Source organism: Mobula birostris, chromosome 10 (assembly GCF_030028105.1).
Source record: "Mobula birostris isolate sMobBir1 chromosome 10, sMobBir1.hap1, whole genome shotgun sequence".
Classification (NCBI taxonomy): domain Eukaryota; kingdom Metazoa; phylum Chordata; class Chondrichthyes; order Myliobatiformes; family Myliobatidae; genus Mobula; species Mobula birostris.
In genome coordinates, this window is record NC_092379.1 from 51717456 (window position 1) to 51731966 (window position 14511).

The 14511-nt window shown below is 47.2% G+C and overlaps 1 protein-coding gene across 6 annotated transcripts in view; it reads right to left on the bottom strand.

Moving 5' to 3' along the window:
* LOC140203998 (uncharacterized) overlaps window positions 1-14511 on the bottom strand; it is a 79648-nt gene extending 65137 nt beyond the window's left edge. Inside the window, exons 1-4 of one of the 6 annotated variants that reach the window (XR_011887486.1) lie at window positions 14421-14511; window positions 6153-8569; window positions 5560-5648; window positions 2444-3166 (exon numbers count right to left, since the gene is read on the bottom strand). Coding sequence is in view for 1 of the 6 variants with exons in the window: in XM_072270218.1 (XP_072126319.1) it covers window positions 6244-7754 (1511 nt within the window). In the remaining 5 variants the exon portion in view is untranslated. Of the gene's footprint in view, window positions 1-2443; window positions 3167-5559; window positions 5649-6037; window positions 8570-14381 lie in introns of those variants that run through there. The other 5 variants (XR_011887485.1, XR_011887487.1, XR_011887489.1 and 2 more) reach the window with 5 other exon arrangements.

Sequence of the window (14511 nt, forward strand, 5' to 3'; positions counted from 1 at the left end):
CTTCGATATTAATACCTAACGATTAAACCTTCCTAACTGACCTTCCATGTGGAGCCTTGTCAAAGGCCTTACTGAAGTCCATATAGACAACATCCACCGCTTTACCCTCGTCAACTTCCCTAGTAACCTCTTCAAAAAATTCAATAAGATTTGTCAAACATGACTTTCCACGCACAAATCCATGTTGACTGTTCCTAATCTATCCAGGTAATTATATATACCATCTCCAAGAACACTTTCCATCAATTTACCCACCACTGACGTTAAACTCAAAGGCTGATAATTGCTAGGTTTACTCTTAGAACCCTTTTTAAACAATGGAACAACATGAGCAATACGCCAATCCTCCGGCACCATCCCTGTTTCTAATGACATTTGAAATATTTCGGTCAGAGCCCCTGATATTTCGACACTAACTTCCCTCAAGGACCTAGGGAATATCCTGTCAGGACCCAGAGACTTATCCACTTTTGTATTCCTTAAAACCACCAGTACTTCCTCTTCTTTAATCATCATAGTTTCCATGACCACCCTACTGCTTCTCTTATGTTTAATATCTAAATTCGGAAGTTTAACATAGGTATTAATTAGACAAAACTTTATGTGCTCAAGATCAAGACAATTTATTGGGCACAGGTAAGGGACATTACAAATCATCCCAGTTAGAGGAGCTGTAAAGATCAAACTGGGATAGTAAACCCAGTCCTATCCTGGATATAATTCTCGGGAACAATTACACTGGAATCCAGCTCCTACAGTCACTTGTGGACTCAATGGGTGAGTGAGTCTCTCCCCGCCACTTGGAGTCAGTGAACACCCTCTCTCCAGTATGAATTTTCTGGTGTGACGTAATCTTCTGTGACTGAGTGAAACCCTTCCCATTGTGAAGGGAAAGGTCTCGCTAGTGTGTAATTAGCTTGTCAGTAGTGAATCCTTACCCACACACAGGGCAGTCAAACATACTTCAGCAGCGTGAACTAGGCGATGTACCATTAACATGTCAAGCTGAATGCATCCCTTCCCACACTGAGCAGGCAGACAGTCTCTCCATGGAGTGAACATGCTGGTGTCTAGACAGGGTAGACAAATTGGAATATGGTTTCCCACACACAGGATAGGTAAAGGATCTTTCCCCAGCAACACATGTAAAAATTGCTGGTGAACGCAGCAGGCCAGGCGGCATCTATAGGAAGAGGTACAGTCGACGTTTCAGGCCGAGACCCTTCGTCAGGACCAACTGAAGGAAGAGACAGTAAGAGATTTGAAAGTGGGAGGGGGAGGGGGAGATCCGTAATGATAGGAGAAGACAGGAGGGGGAGGGGTCTGGAACGGTCATTGGCAAAAGGAATTCAAGAGAATCATGGGACAGGAGGCCTAGGGAGAAAGAAAGGGGGAGGGGGGAAAGCCCAGAGGATGGGCAAGGAGTATAGTGAGAGGGACAGAGGGAGAAAAAGGAGAGGAAAAAATATATAATAATAAAAGATAAATAAATAATAGATGGGGTACGAAGTGGGGCATTAACGGAAGTTAGAGAAGTCAATGTCCATGCCATCAGGTTGGAGGCTACCCAGACGGAATATAAGGTGTTGTTCCTCCAACCTGAGTGTGGCTTCATCTTTACAGTAGAAGAGGCCGTGGATAGACGTATCAGAATGGGGATGGGATGTGGAATTAAAATGTGTGGCCACTGGGAGATCCTGCTTTCTCTGGCAGACAGAGCGTAGGTGTTCAGCAAAGCGGTCTCCCAAACCTGCGTCGGATCTCGCCAATATATAAAAGGCCACATCAGGAGCACTGGACGCAGTATATCACCCCAGCCGACTCACAGGTGAAGTGTCGCCTCACCTGGAAGGACTGTCTGGGGCCCTGAATGGTGGTGAGGGAGGAAGTGTAAGGGCATGTGTAGCACTTGTTCCGCTTACAAGGATAAGTGCCGGGAGGGAGATAGGTGGGAAGGGGTGGGGGGGACGAATGGACAAGGGAGTTGCGTAGGGAGCGATCCCTGCAGAAAGATTGGGGGGGGGGAGGGAAAGATGTGCTTAGTGGTGGGATCCTGTTGGAGGTGGCGGAAGTTATGGAGAATTATTTGTTGGACCTGGAGGCTGGTGGGGTGGTAGGTGAAGACAAGGGGAACTCTATCCCTATTGGGGTGGTGGGAGGATGGGGTGAGAGCAGATGTGCGTGAAATGGGGGAGATGCGTTTGAGAGCAGAGTTGATGGTGGAGGAAGGGAAGCCCCTTTCTTTAAAAAAGGAGGACATCTCCTTCACAAACATGAGGAAATCTACAGATGCTGGAATTTCAAGCAACACACATAAAAGTTGCTGGTGAACGCAGCAGGCCAGGCAGCATCTCTAGGAAGAGGTACAGTCGACGTTTCCGGCTGAGACCCTTCTCGGCCCGAAACATCAACTGTACCTCTTCCTAGAGATGCTGCCTGGCCTGCTGTGTTCACCAGCAACTTTGATGGACATCTCTTCATCCTGGAATGAAAAGCCTCATCCTGAGAGCAGGTGCGGCGGAGACGGAGGAATTGCGAGAAGGGGATGGCGTTTTTGCAAGAGACAGTGTGAGAAGAGGAATAGTCCAGATAGCTGTGAGAGTCCGTAGGCTTATAGTACACATCAGTAGATAAGTTGTCTCCAGAGATAGAGACAGGAAGATCAGGAAAGGGGAGGGAGGGAGGTGTCAGAAACGGACCAGGTAAATTTGAGGGCAGGGTGAAAGTTGGAGGCAAAGTTAATGAAGTCAACGAGCTCAGCATGCGTGCAGGAAGCAGCGCCAATGCAGTCGTCGATGTGGCGAAGGAAAAGTGGGGGACAGATACCAGTATAGGCTTGGAACATAGATTGTTCCACAAAGCCAATAAAATGGCAGGTATAGCTGGGACACATACGGATGCCCATGGCTACACCTTTCCCCAGTTGGACTGCACTGATGACTTTCCAGATGGGATGAGTAAAAGGATTTCCCACACTTCCATCGTTGTGCTGGCTCTGGGGTTTCGGCAGTGCAGACGCTCGTCGAAACCCGAGGACAGTTTCTTCCGCTGCGACTGACGCTGCTTTCATCCACGTCCAAAGGATGGCGGTGCACAGATTCCGGTGGGGTGAGCAACTCTGGCTGATCTTGGCATGTTTGGATCAATCCTCCCCGTTGCCAACACCCTGCAAAATAGGTTTAGAGCGGGAGCAGGGAGAGGGAGAAAAACGAAACACAAAGATTAACCCATGAACACTACCTGTCATTACTACCCCTTTTTTTGTCCGCTGCTTATCTTTAGTGTGGGCACAAGGCCAAGTGGTTAGGGCATTGGACTAGCTACCTGAAGGTCGTGAGTTCGAGCCCCAGCCAAGGGAACATGTTGTGTCCTTGAGCAAGGCACTTAATCACACATTGCTCTGCAACGATACTGGTGCCAAGCTGTATGGGTCCTAATGCCCTTCCCTTAGACAACATTGGTGTCATGGAGAGGGGAGACTTGCAGCATGGGCAACTGCTGGTCTTCCATACAACCTTGCCCAGGCCTGCGCCCTGGAGAGTGAAGACTTTCCAGGCACAGATCCATGGTCTCACAAGACTAACGGATGCCTTTATATTAAATCTGTAGTAACATAGTAACATGCACTGAACTGCTGATGCAAAACAACGAATTCCACTAGATACACTGAGTGGCCGTTTTATTAAGCACTCCTGTACACCTGTTCGTTAATGCAAATATCTAATCAGCCAATCAGGTGGCAGCAACTCCATGGATAAAAGCATGCAGACATGGTCAAGAGGTTCAGTTGTTGTTCAGACCAAACATCAGAATGGGGAAGAAATGTGATCTAAGTGACTTTGATCATGAAATGATAGTTGGTGCCAGACGGGGTGGTTGGAGTGAGTCAGAAATTACTGATCTGCTATCTTCAGGGACAACAGTCTCTAGAGTTTCCAGAGAATGGTGCAAACAAAAAAAAAAATCCAGTGAGCAGCAGTTCTGTGGGCAAAAACATGTTGTTAACTAGAAAGCTTCTGAGGAGAGTGGCCAGACTGGTTGAAGGTGACAGTAAATAAAGTCAACATGTGTGGCATCAGTGGGTTGGAGAAGAGCACAACACGTCAAACCTTGACATGGATGGGTTACAGTAGCTGAAGACGACAAACTTGCACTTAACCTTGCGTATAAAATTATGAAAGGCATTTATAAGGTAGTTAGAGTGTTTTCCCCAGGGTGAAATCCTCAAATACTAGGAGTCAAGACACAAGAGTCTGTGGATGCTGGAAATCTGAAGCAACACACAAGGGAGCTGGAGGAACTCAGCAGGTCAGGCAGCACCTGTGCAGAGAAATCTAGACATCAATGTTTTGGGTGGACATTCTCTCTTCTCCCCTCTCCCACTGGGCAGAAGATACAAAAGACTGAGAACACATACCACAGGCTCAGGGACAGCTTCTATCTCATTGTAATGACTATTAAATGAGTCCCTAGTAGGATAAGATGGACTCTTGACCTCACAATGTACCTCGTTTTGACCCTGCACGTTATTGTTAAGATCCTGAACTGCACTTTCTCTGTAGCTGTTACACTTTATTCTGCTTTGTTATTCGAACTTGTTCTCCCTCGATGCACCGTGTAACAATTTGATCTGCATGAACAGTATTGTGAGTAAGCATTTCACCACACCTTGGTACATGTGACAAAAATAGATTAGTACCAATAGCAATCAGGACAAGAGCCCTTTGGTTTAAGTTGGTATGGGTTTAGTATTACTGCCAGCAAGTACCGAGGTAGAGTGAGAAGCTTTTGTTTTGTTTGCCCTCCACACAGACCAAGCCACACAGCATTCAGGGTCAACGGTCAACTTGATTCGCTGTCACAGAGCAGCTGTGGGACAGAGTCAGCAGACAGTCTGAGGTGTAAGGCACAGAAAAAGGCCCTTCAGCCCAACTGGTTCAGACTGACTGAGTTGCAGCCTGAACCCGTCCAGTTTACCAGCATCTGGCCCAGATCCTGCCCAACCCTTCCTGTCCATGAAACTGTCTGAACGCCTTCCAGACACTGTAATTGTCCCTGCCTCTTCCACTTCCTCAATCGTTGTGAGCCAGACACCCACCACACTCTGTGTGAAAAACCTGCCCCTAAAGAGCCATTTCAATCTTTCTCTCTCTCTCACCTGAAACCGATGCCTTCTAGTTTTACACTCCCCTACCCTGAGAAACGGCTGTGATTATCCACCTATTGAAGCCCTCGATCACTTTATAAACCTCTTTATAATAAAGTGTTTTTCTTTCTTACCCTGCCAGAGGTGGTAGAAGCAAGATACATTAGGGGCATTTAAGAAACTCTCAAATAGGCATATGGATGATAGGAAAGTGGAGGGCTATGTAGTGGGAGGGGGGGGAGGATTAGATTGATCTTAGAGTAGGTTAAAAAATCGACACAACATTGTATACCAACGAGCCTACACTGTGCTGTTGTGTTCTACACCCCACCGAGTCTCTCTTTATAATTCAAGCACCATCCTTGTGGTTTAACTTCCCAAAAAGGAATACTTGGCACGTGATTTTGCTTCACCTGCCAGTCCTTGGCTCTGGTGAACCAGATTCTGGAACCCTGGAACCACAAAACAGGACACTGGAAGAGCTCAGCGGGTCGAACAGCATCTGTGGAGGAAAAAGCTGCAAGTCAACGTTTTGGGTCGCGACCCTGTGTCAGGAGACAGATTGTCTTCTCACACCTTCTGCCCCCATGCATGCTGCTGGACCCTCAGCTCCCTGCTTTGTGTGACCATCCTACCACAGGTAAAGGCCATTCAGCCCCTCTCACCTGCCCCATCAGTCAGCAAGACAGTGTTTGGACAACATTTTCTTGCCGTCTGACACCCCATGCTCCCTTTAACCTCCCATTTTCCCACATTTGACTCCATCTGCCATGTTCTTGTCCGTCCCTTCAGCTTGTCCGCATCCCCTCAAAGTCCCTCCATGTCCTCCTCAAGCCCAGTTCATTCACACAGAACAGATTTATTTATAACTGATACAGAATACAAACGTACCTGCAGTTCCAGGGGAAACAACCCAAATGTGCCCAGTAACCAGGGTCCAAACCTGGATGTGATCAACAGCAGCAATAACTGCAGAATCAGTTCCCGCAGTCACTTGTAAACTCACCGATGTGTCAGAAGCTGCTGTGTTTTAACGCCCCACACACAAACTGCACACTTAAACTTTCCCTTTTGTGTGAGTTTGTCGGTGTTTCGACAGGTGAGACGACCGAGCGAAGTTCTTCCCACATTCGGGGCAGGTGAACGGCCTCTCCCCGGTGTGAATTAGTTGGTGCCTCAGAAGGTCAGACGACCGAGTGAACCCCTTTCCGCACTCGGAGCAGATGAAGGGCCACTCTCCAGTGTGAATCCTTTGGTGCATCTGAAGGTCATAAGACCTAGTGAATCCCTTCCCACACTCGGTGCAGGTGAAGGGTCTCTCACCGGTGTGGACTCGCTGGTGTGTCAGAAGCTCGGATGATCTAATGTACCCCTTCCCGCACTCGGAGCAGGTGAAGGGCCACTCCCCGGTGTGAATTCCTTGGTGCATCTGAAGGTCGTAAGACCTAGTGAACCCCTTCCCGCACTCAGAGCAGATGAACGGCCTCTCCCCGGTGTGAATTCGCTGATGCATCAGAAGCTTGGATGACTGAGTGAACCCCTTCCCGCACTCGGAGCAGGTGAACGGCCTCTCCCCGGTGTGAACCCGCTGGTGAGCCAGCAGGTTAGATGATCGGGTGAACCCCTTCCCACACTCAAAGCAGGTGAACAGTCTCTCCTGAGTGTGAATTTGCTGGTGTATCAGTAGGCTGGATGACTGAGCGAATTCCTTCCCACACTCCGAGCAGGTGAACAGTCTCTCCCTGGTGTGAACCCGCTGGTGTATCACGAGCTGTGACGACTGAGTGAACCCCTTGCCACAATGGCGGCAGGCGAACGGCTGCTCGCCGGTGTGAATTCGTTGGTGCGTCCGAAGGTCGTACGACTGAGTGAATCTCTTCCCGCACTCGGAGCAGACAAATGGCTGCTCTCCGGTGTGAATGCGCTGGTGCCTCCGAAGGTCGGAGGATTGAGTGAACCCCTTCCCGCAATCAGAGCAGGTGAACGGCCGCTCCCCAGTGTGAGCCCGCTGGTGTATCAGCAGGTGGGACGACTGAGTGAAGCCCTTCCCACACTGTCGGCAGCTGAACGGCCTCTCCCCGGTATGGATTCGTTGGTGTGTCTGAAGGTTAGATGACTGAGCGAATCCCTTCCCGCACTGGGAGCAGATGAACGGCCGCTCCCCGGTGTGGACTCGCTGGTGTCTCTGCAGGCTGAAGGAGTGCTTGAACCCCTTCCCGCAGTGAGAGCAGATGAATGACCACTGCCCGGTGTGGAGTCGCTCGTGTCTCTGCAGACTGAAGGAGTGCTTGAAGCCCTTCCCGCAGCAAGAGCAGGTGAACGGCCTCTCCCCGTTGTGAACTCGCTGGTGAGCCAACAGGTTGGATGAGCGGGTGAATCCCTTCCCGCACTCGGAGCAGGTGAATGGTCTCTCCCGGGTGTGAATTTGCTGGTGTATCAGTAGGCTGGACGACTGAGTGAACCCCTTCCCGCACTCAGAGCAGATGAACGCCTGCTCCCCGGTGTGCACTCGCTGGTGTGACTGCAGTCTGAAGGAATTCTTGAAACCCTTCCCGCAGTCAGGGCAGGTGAATGGCATCTCCCCCGCAGGAATTCTCTGGCAGCTCATCGGGTTGCTGATTCACTTGAAGTCCTTATCGCGGTTGGATGTATCAGGAGGTTGGATGACTGAATGAAGCCTCCCAGCCCCACCCAGGGAGAGCAGAACGGCTTCTCCTCGGTGTAAAAATCAATGGTGTCACCAAGTCGACGACTGAGTGAATCCAGAGATGGTGAGCGTCCTCTCCCCAGTGCCAATTTGCCAGCGTCTCATCAGGTCAGATGACTGAGCAAGTCCCTATCACGCGCCTGAAGCAGGTGATAACATTCCTCCACAACCTCAGTGATCAGTAAGAAGATGACAGAATTTTCTGCTTTCCTCAAAGGAAACAGGTGGAACATTTGAATATTCTCAGGGAAATGAATCAAATTTAACTCAGTCAAAACAATGAATGTTTCACTGGTGCAGAAACAAGGATGTGGTGAACATGTTCCTGGTCACAGATCAGGTCAGCTCACCTCCCCCAGCGTGACACACACGGTCTCTCGTTGCAGTGGGTGTTCCTTTCCCAATCTGCACTGGAGTGATCACTGCCCGCTCCTTCACAGGCTGGAAGAAGTTACACTGTTTCTCTGTAACTGGTTCCTGACCTCACGTCAGCAGATTCTCTCATCGCCACTGAGGACATCGTCTCCCCAGCTGTGTCACGCTCGGTGGCCTGAAACAGCCCTCACTGCCTGGGGTCTGAAGTGAAACAAACCAGCATCTCTCCTTCCACATTCACAGGCCGATGATATTCAGGTGCTGGGGAGCTGAGTGGGGTGTAGACCTGATGTGATATTCTGTCTGAGATACCCAGTCGCAATTCCTCCACCTTTGATGTCCTGTAAAAAGTTACAAAAATCATCAATAAGTACAGGGTAGTGACTCAGAACAAATCACTTTAATCTCCTGGGTCAGCTGTGACTCAGTTGGTAGCTCTCTGACTATGACACTGTAATTGTAGCATTAAAGAGAAGTTTGGACAGGTACATTGATGAGAGGGGTCGGGAGGGCTATGGTTCGGATATGGATAGATGGGTCCAGGCAGAAAATCCAGCTGACATGGACTAGATGGGCTGAAGGGCCTGTTACCATGCTGTAGTGCTCTATGATTATCCTGCCTCTAGGTCAGGATCAGGGGCTCATGTCCAGCTCCAGAGACTTGAGCACAAGACTAGGCAGAGAGGTCAATTAGTTCACACTCCAATCACAGATCACCACATAAAGATTAGAAATCCCTGGACACACAACTTTTGAGGTTCTCTGCCTTAGATCGCAATGTTGGTAGTGTCATGAATATATTCACAGGTGATATCAAAGAACCTTTGAGCTTTGTAGGGTCACAGGAAGTGGATTTCTGCACAGCTAAGTCCTGCATGAAGGACTCTTGGCAATTTCTGCAAATGTACAGTGGCAAGCATTCTAACTGGCTCTCTGGTATGGAGGAGCCACTGATCAGATTTGGTAAAAGCTGAAGGGTGTTGTGAACTCAAAACATCTCCATCATGGCAAACAGCCTCCCCACCTTTCGGGGACACCTTCAAAGAGTGATGTCTCAAAAAAGTTGCCATCTGTCATTAAGGGCCCCCACCACCCAGGACATGCCCTCTTCTCACTGCCACCATCAGGAAGGAGGCACAGGAGACTGAGGACAGACACCCACATTTTTAGGAACAGCTTCTTCCCCTCCGCCATAAGTGTCCTGAATGGACAATGAACCCATGAACACTATCTCACTATTTTTGCTCACTTTTTGCACTTTCTTAAAACTTTATAATGTATACTTATTGCAATCTATAGTGTTTTATTTATTGCACTGTACTTCAGCTGCAAAATAACAAATTTCACAACATATGTCGGTGACGATAAACCTGGTTCTGAAATCTTTACAAATCACGGACTGGGCATCAGCTGGTCCATCGGGAAGGACATCGAGGGATCAGTGAGATTGTAATACAACTGTAATGTCACGGGGATCATGATTATCTGGAGCGACTGGAGTGGTCAGTGAGATTCTCCATCGAGCAGGGACTGAATAGAGATGTACAAATCGATGGGCTGATTTTGGAGGAGATTGGGAGAACAACGCAAGAAGTGGCAGTGTGATATTCATCCCTTTACCTCTGATCTCTCCCATCGGTGCACCTCCAGAACAGTCCATAGAGTTTAAAGAAATGGCACGAGAACAAAAAATGTACAGTGAGCAGCAATTCTGTGGATGAAAGTGCCTTGTTAATGAGCGAGGCCCGAGGAGAACAGCCAGACTGGTTCAAGCTGACAGGAAGGCGACAGTACTCAAATAACACACAACATATCAAACCTCAAAGTGGATGTAGCCCAGCAGCAGAAGAGCATGAACAATGGCTACTTAATGAGATACAGGAGGGACCTAATAAAATGGGCAACTGCAGCATTATGTATTTAAATGATTTTACCATACCCTCTGTCATCTTAATTGCGCATTCACTTTCAGCGACTCATGTACAAAGCTCCCAGGTCTCTCTGAACACCCACACTTCTGAATCGGTAGTCGTTTAAAAAGTAATCTACTGTTCTATTTACTTCACTGAATTGCATGAGCTCACAGACTTGGCCATGTGATATTTCGCTTGCCCTATTCACACCCAGCAGAGGTAGCACCTCAGATGAAGGAGATTGTCGTGTCCATTCTGGGGAACCTCACTCACTTTCATTCCACATCAGAGACTCAGCTCTCACCTGTGGCTCCAAATAGACATGAAGGCTAAACCGGGTGAGGGTAGCTGGTGGTCTCCTACCCCAGTGAGATAGGGCCATGCCTGTCCGAGCATGCAAATTCAGCTCTGGCAGACTGGGCAGATGAGATCAACAGTGAGATCCAACGGTCTGGAAAGTGGAACGGCAATGCTTTGTGGACAGCGAAGACATGACAAAGCACAGAAGCAGTCATGGTCATCCACGGTAACCAAGGAACACCCAAGTTGTGCTCACAAGATCACAAGACAAAGGAGCAGAAGTAGGCCATTCGGCCCATCGATTCTGCTCTGCAGCTCCCCCATGAGCTAAACTATTCACCCATCTAGTTCCAATTTCCAGCTTTTTCCCCATATCCCTTGATACCTTGACTAATTAGATACTTGTCAATCTCCTCCTTAAACACCCACAATGATCGGGCCTCCACAGCCATATTTGGCAACGAATTCCACAAATCCACGACCTTCTGGCTAAAAAAATTTCTCCTCATCTCTGTTTTAACTGGGTACCCTCTAATTCTAAGACTATGGCCTCTTGTCCTGGACTCACCCACCAAGGGAAACAACCTTTCCACATACACTCTGTCCAACCCTTTCAACATTCGAAATGTTTATGAGATCCCCCCTCATTCTTCTATACTCTAATGAATACAGTCCAAGAGCCGACAGACGCTCCTCATATGTTAGCCCCTGCATTCCAGGAATCATCCTCGTAAATCTTCCCTCAACTCTCTCCAACATCAGTACATCCTTTCTAAGATAGGGGGCCCAAAACTGCACACAGTATTCCAAATGAGGTCTCACTAATGCCCCATAGAGCCTCATCAACACCTCCTTACTCTTATACACTATTCCTCTTGAAATGAATGCCAACATAGCATTCGCTTTCCTTACCGCCGATCCAACTTGGTGGTTAACCTTTAGAGTATCCTGCACGAGGACCCCCAAGTCCCTTTGCACTTCCGATTTTTGAATTTTCTCCCCATCTAAATAATGATCTGCCTGATTATTTCTTCTTCCAAAATGTACAACCGTACATTTGTCAACGTTGTATCTCATCTGCCATTTCTTTGCCCACTCTCCTAAACCGACTAGGTCTCTCTACAACCTTTCCGTTTCTTCAACATTTCCTGCTCCTCCACCTATCTTGGTGTCATCCGCAAACTTAGCCACAAAACCATTTAATCCATAATCCAAATCATCGATATACATCGTAAAAAGAAGCTGCCCCAACACCAACCCCTGCGGGCAACCAATCAGAATAGGATCCCTTTATTCCCACCCTTTGCTTTCTGCCTATCAGCCAATGCTCCACCTATTTCAATATCTTTCCTATAATTCCGTGGGCTCTCATCTTATTAAGCAGCTCATATGTGGCACCTTATCGAAGGCCTTTTGAAAATCCAAATACACAACATCCACAGCCTCTCCCTTGTCAATCTTATTCGAGATTACCTAAAAAAATTCCAATAGGTTGGTGAGGCAGGATCTTCCCTTCATGAAACCATGCTGGCTTGGGCCTATCTTGTCATGCACCTCGAGGTATTTCATAACCTCGTCATTGAGGATTGACTCCAATATCTTTCCAACTACCGATGTCAGACTAATAGGTCTGTAACTTTCTTTTTGCTGCTTCCTTCCTTTCTTAAATAGCAGAACTACATTTGTGACCTTCCAGTCCTCCGGAACCATGCCAGAGTCTATTGATTCCTGGAAGATCATTTCCAATGCTTCCACAATCTCCAAAGCCACCTCCTTCAGAACCCTTGGGTGCACCTCATCGGGACCGGGAGACTTATCTATTCTTAGTCCACTTAGCTTCCCAAGCACTTTCTCTCTAGTAATCTTGACTGTACCTAATTCTATTCCCTGATACCTCTGGCAATCAGGTATATTGATCATGTCTTCCACTGTGAAGACTGATGCAAAATACTCATTCAGTTCCTCCGCCATCTCTTTGTTATCCATTATAATTTCTCCAGCATCATTTTCAATCAGTCCCGTATTTACCCTTGTCACTCTTTTACTCTTCATATACTTAAAAAAACTCTTAGTATCCTTTTTTATGTTAATCGCCAACTTCCTTTCATAATTCATTTTTTCTTTCCTAATGACTTTCTTAGTTTCCTTCTGTAAGTTTTTAAAAGTCTTCCAGTCCTCATTTTTCCCACTAATTTTTGCTTCCTTGTACACCTTTTTTTTGCTTTTATTTTTGCCTTAACCTCCATCGTTAGCCACATTTGTGCCATTTTTCCATTCATGATTTTCTTTTTTCTTGGAATATATTTTTCCTGCATTTTCCTTATTTCTTGTCGGAATTTCATCCAATTCTGCTCTGCCATCCCTCCATTTAGCTTACTTTTCCAATCGACTTGGGCCAGTTCCTCTCCCATACCACTGTAATTTCCCCTGTTCCACTGAAATATCGATACACCTGATACCAGCTACTCCTCTTCAAATTTGAAACTGAACTCAATCATATTATGATCACTACCTCCAAGAGGTTCCTTCACCTCCACCTCCCTAATCGCCTCAGGTTCGTTACACAGCACCCAATCCAAAACAGCCAGTCTCCTGTTGGGCTTCTGGACAAGCTGCTCCAAAAAGCCATCCTGTAGGCATTCTACAAACTCCCTGTCCTCAGATCCATTACCTTCCTGACTTTCCCAACCCACTTTCATATTAAAATCCCCCATAATTATCTTGACATTTTCCTTCTGACACGCTTTTTCTATTTCCCACTAGACCCAGACTTCCAAGGTCAAGACAGTGGGGCTGTCCCAGTGCAGTGACTTTTCCCACTTTTAAAAGTTCTCCTGCACAGGTTTAACTGTCAAATAGGATGGTAAACAAATCAATCATTCTCACCCACGATTCCCATCTCAGCACTTGAAACTTTTGTATCCTTGTTACAACAAGTACAATACACCATCAGTGCATATGGATACAAGTCATTGATCATAGCTTGTGAACAACTAGGGCACCTGCATCAATCCTTATATCTTCCTAACCTGGAAGTAACCTCTTTATAACTAATCTTCTGGTCTATTTCTATTATGCAACCTCTAATTCACATCACTATAATATCACCAACCCCGTTTTATTTTAAACGAGGCATGGAAACACGCTCTTCCAAGCCAATGAGCCCGCACTGCCTAATTATGCCCGTCTGACCAATTAACTACTAAACGGTTCATCTTTGGAAAATAGGAGGAAACTACTATACCCAAAGGCCACAGAGAAAACGTACAAACTCTTTACAGACAGTGGCAGGCATTGATCCCAGTCACCTGCGCTGTAAGATCATTATACTAAGTACTACAGTACCATTCTGCCCTAATTTTGTTTCATAACTTTGTGTAGTACCTTTCAAATCCTTCTCAAACGACAGATACACTATATCCACCCTTTTCTGTTCTTCTAGTTACAACACCAATCATTTTTTTCAATTGTCAATAATTATTTTTCTTAGCATAAATATGCATTGGAGTCATAGGCAGATACTGCACAGAAAAAGGACCTTTCACCCAGTCGATGCCAACCATGTACACTAAATCTGCATTAATCATGTTTTAGTCTCCTTCAATATTATCTAGATAAAAAATCCAGATCAGAGATTTGTTTTATTTACTACAAATTTAACTCAGTTCCTCTTTACCCGGCCTGAGTTCCAGTTTCAGCAGCTGCATGACTAGATTTGGGCATTGAGAGGTTGACGGGGTGTGGAAGTCTGACCATTGGCTCGCAATTCATCTTCCTGTGCACCAGGCGCAGTAGCATCAATGGCCGTTGCCTTACCCACAATTCCCCGCAGGCTAGCAACCGCCCTACCCTATCGATAGGTATATGACAGCCACCATTTCAGGCCGCCAGCGACGGCTCGGGCAGAGAGTCCCAGGACGGGGGCGTGAGCAGGGTTTACCATCGCCGCGGCAGCCAGCGATGCTTGTGGCGTTCATACCAGCTCTTTCCCTCGGGTCCTGTTCCTTGACGGTCATTAAACTGACGCTTGGCTTCAAGCCGCCTTCGAACCACCGTCTGCGTCGAACTCC